The sequence below is a fragment of the Rutidosis leptorrhynchoides genome, chromosome 1, assembly GCF_046630445.1.
Source record: "Rutidosis leptorrhynchoides isolate AG116_Rl617_1_P2 chromosome 1, CSIRO_AGI_Rlap_v1, whole genome shotgun sequence".
Lineage (NCBI taxonomy): Eukaryota > Viridiplantae > Streptophyta > Magnoliopsida > Asterales > Asteraceae > Rutidosis > Rutidosis leptorrhynchoides.
In genome coordinates, this window is record NC_092333.1 from 184,163,938 (window position 1) to 184,166,205 (window position 2,268).

Below are 2,268 nucleotides of genomic sequence, written 5' to 3' on the forward strand. Positions count from 1 at the left end.
ATTGCAGATATTATAAAAGGCTATGTTTGTGAGGAAAGGATCAATATTAAGTTGATTCTCAAACTGATACACACACGTGTTATCTCTCTCAAATATTAGGGTTTTCTCTCAATTCATTATTCGGCTGTTTCGATTGTTAGAGATTATTAACTTGAACATATTGTTCAAGTTGTTTTGTAATAGTTAGTGTGTATTGTTTTTGTGTGTAAGATTTCTGAGTATTCATGTATTCTGAATGATTTGATTTGATTCGATTATTGATATTGTGATTGAATCTTCATCTATTATAATTCTTGACAGTTTCCTCTAGTTTCTTGCTAGAGGCTTGATAAAAGTTGTTTGTCGTTCAAAAAAAAATCTTCATCTTAAAAATATTGGACACATTAGTATTACTATATATATATATATATATATATATATGGAGAGAATCCAGTGAGAACTTTTTAGTGTGAGAAATCTAGGAACTCCAAATATACTCAAAATACACTGAAATTCGAGCAAAAAAGGTGGCGGGCGAGCAAAAACAAGGGAAGTCGAGCAAAAATACATGCGGGTGAACAAAAAAACACAGGTGGGCGAGCAAAAACACAGGTGGGCGAGCAAAAAAATGGCGGTCGAACAAAAAAAAAGGCGTTCGAATTTCTGATTTTTGTTCGGTTCTACAAAAAATTGTTCAGTTCTACAAAATTGTAGAACCAAATTTGTTCGGATTACTCGTTTTTGTTCATCCACACCCATTTTTGTTCGCCCGCCATATTTTTTTGTTAGGCCGGCTTCTTTTTTGTTCGCCCGCCATATTTTTTTTTTGTTCGACCAGACCCTTTTTTGCTCGCCCGCCACTTTTTTGCTCGAATTTCGGTGTATTTTCGAGTTCTCACACAAAAAAAAATTCCTATGTGATCCCTCTACTATATATATATATATATATATATATATATATATATATATATATATATATATACTAGTTAAAGACCCGCGACTTCGCGGGTTAAGTTAAAAATATATAGTTGTAAGACAATTTAATCAATGGGCAATTATGAAATAATCATTTTATATAGTTATTGAAATGTTAAATGATGGGCCTATAATAAACCTTATAATATTAATATAATCAAGAAATAACAGTTGTTTGGCATAAACTTTTATTCAAGTTCTCAATACCAGAAAAACGAATACTAAAACTGTTATATAGGTATTGCTTGCCATTGATGATCAAATGAAATTAATCTTTTTTGGTAGTTGTGAAGTGCGATCCATGCCAAAGCTCTTTGCCTTATAGTGAGTATAGGTTGTAATTTTTCAAGGGTTGAAATACGTAATTTATCGGCTTGTAGAAGAAGATTAATTTAATTAAATTCACAGCAATAGTCCGACACCAAGTATTATTAAACCTAATGAAATTTTAATGTCATAATAGATAATTTACCTGATCACAGAAGCTGCTAACAACGGATATTTTTCCAAGATTTTCAGATATTTGATTTGAGAAATTGTTCATTGCTGAAAAGTCTCCTTTATCAACAAAGCATTTCCCCGAAAAAGAATCAGCTAAATTATCTTCCAAATTTTGGACGCTAGTTGTAATCTTCATTTCTTCTTGCAGAGTAGTATATTTTAACGATTCCATCTTTCCAATTTGCTCTTCACTTAGTTCCACGTGGTTAGTAATTAACTGCATGTCAAAATGATTAAATAGGTTAATATTTTTTTTAATATTAGACTTGGTAGTCGCATGGCGTAATGAATATCTATATTAATTACTATTTTCTAATTAATTACTAACCTTAATTATATTTGAGGGCCTTAATCCACCTAACCAAGCAAGAAATTGTACATGAGACATCCAAGATTCGAAAAAGATGCAGAGTACATTGATTCTTGCTGCATTGCATTTTAGATTGGATAATTGAATATAATGTTCCAATATTTGTTTGTTTATCGGATCAATATATTTATCAGTACACTGCGTCATCATCGTTTTTTGAAGACTTAATACCAGTCGATCATGGTCTTGATACCATACATTGTATGTTGCTTCAAAATTAATAGGATCTGTATATCCATCAAGGTTTAATTTACAAAAATTGATAAGTATTACATATAACTGTAATTACTTATTATTTAAAAAATTATCAGGGTTGACGTGATGACTTTTCAACATCTGCAATATAATTTTATATATTAAAATTTTGTATTAACATAAATAAGAATTAATGACATTTGTAGATGGAAAAAGAATCTAGCAATATGTAAATATAATTAAATAAG

At 30.1% G+C, this 2,268-nt stretch overlaps 1 protein-coding gene across 1 annotated transcript; it reads right to left on the reverse strand.

The window, feature by feature from the left end:
• Positions 1-1,408: 1,408 nt before the first annotated feature.
• Positions 1,409-1,972, reverse strand: LOC139892782 (transcription factor TGA2.3-like). Its single transcript, XM_071875907.1, has 2 exons — positions 1,784-1,972; positions 1,409-1,672 (listed from the first exon to the last, which is right to left on the reverse strand). Exons 1-2 carry the CDS (start codon positions 1,970-1,972, stop codon positions 1,409-1,411), a joined length of 453 nt encoding a protein of 150 aa, XP_071732008.1.
• Positions 1,973-2,268: the final 296 nt, after the last annotated feature.

Bases quoted from the DNA above. Each gene is read 5' to 3' on its own strand.
- LOC139892782 (XM_071875907.1), bottom strand. From the start codon at position 1,972: ATGACGCAGTGTACTGATAAATATATTGATCCGATAAACAAACAAATA. The intron at 1,673-1,783 runs GTTAGTAATTAA...TTTGACATGCAG, and splicing joins GGCCCTCAAATATAATTAAG to TTAATTACTAACCACGTGGA.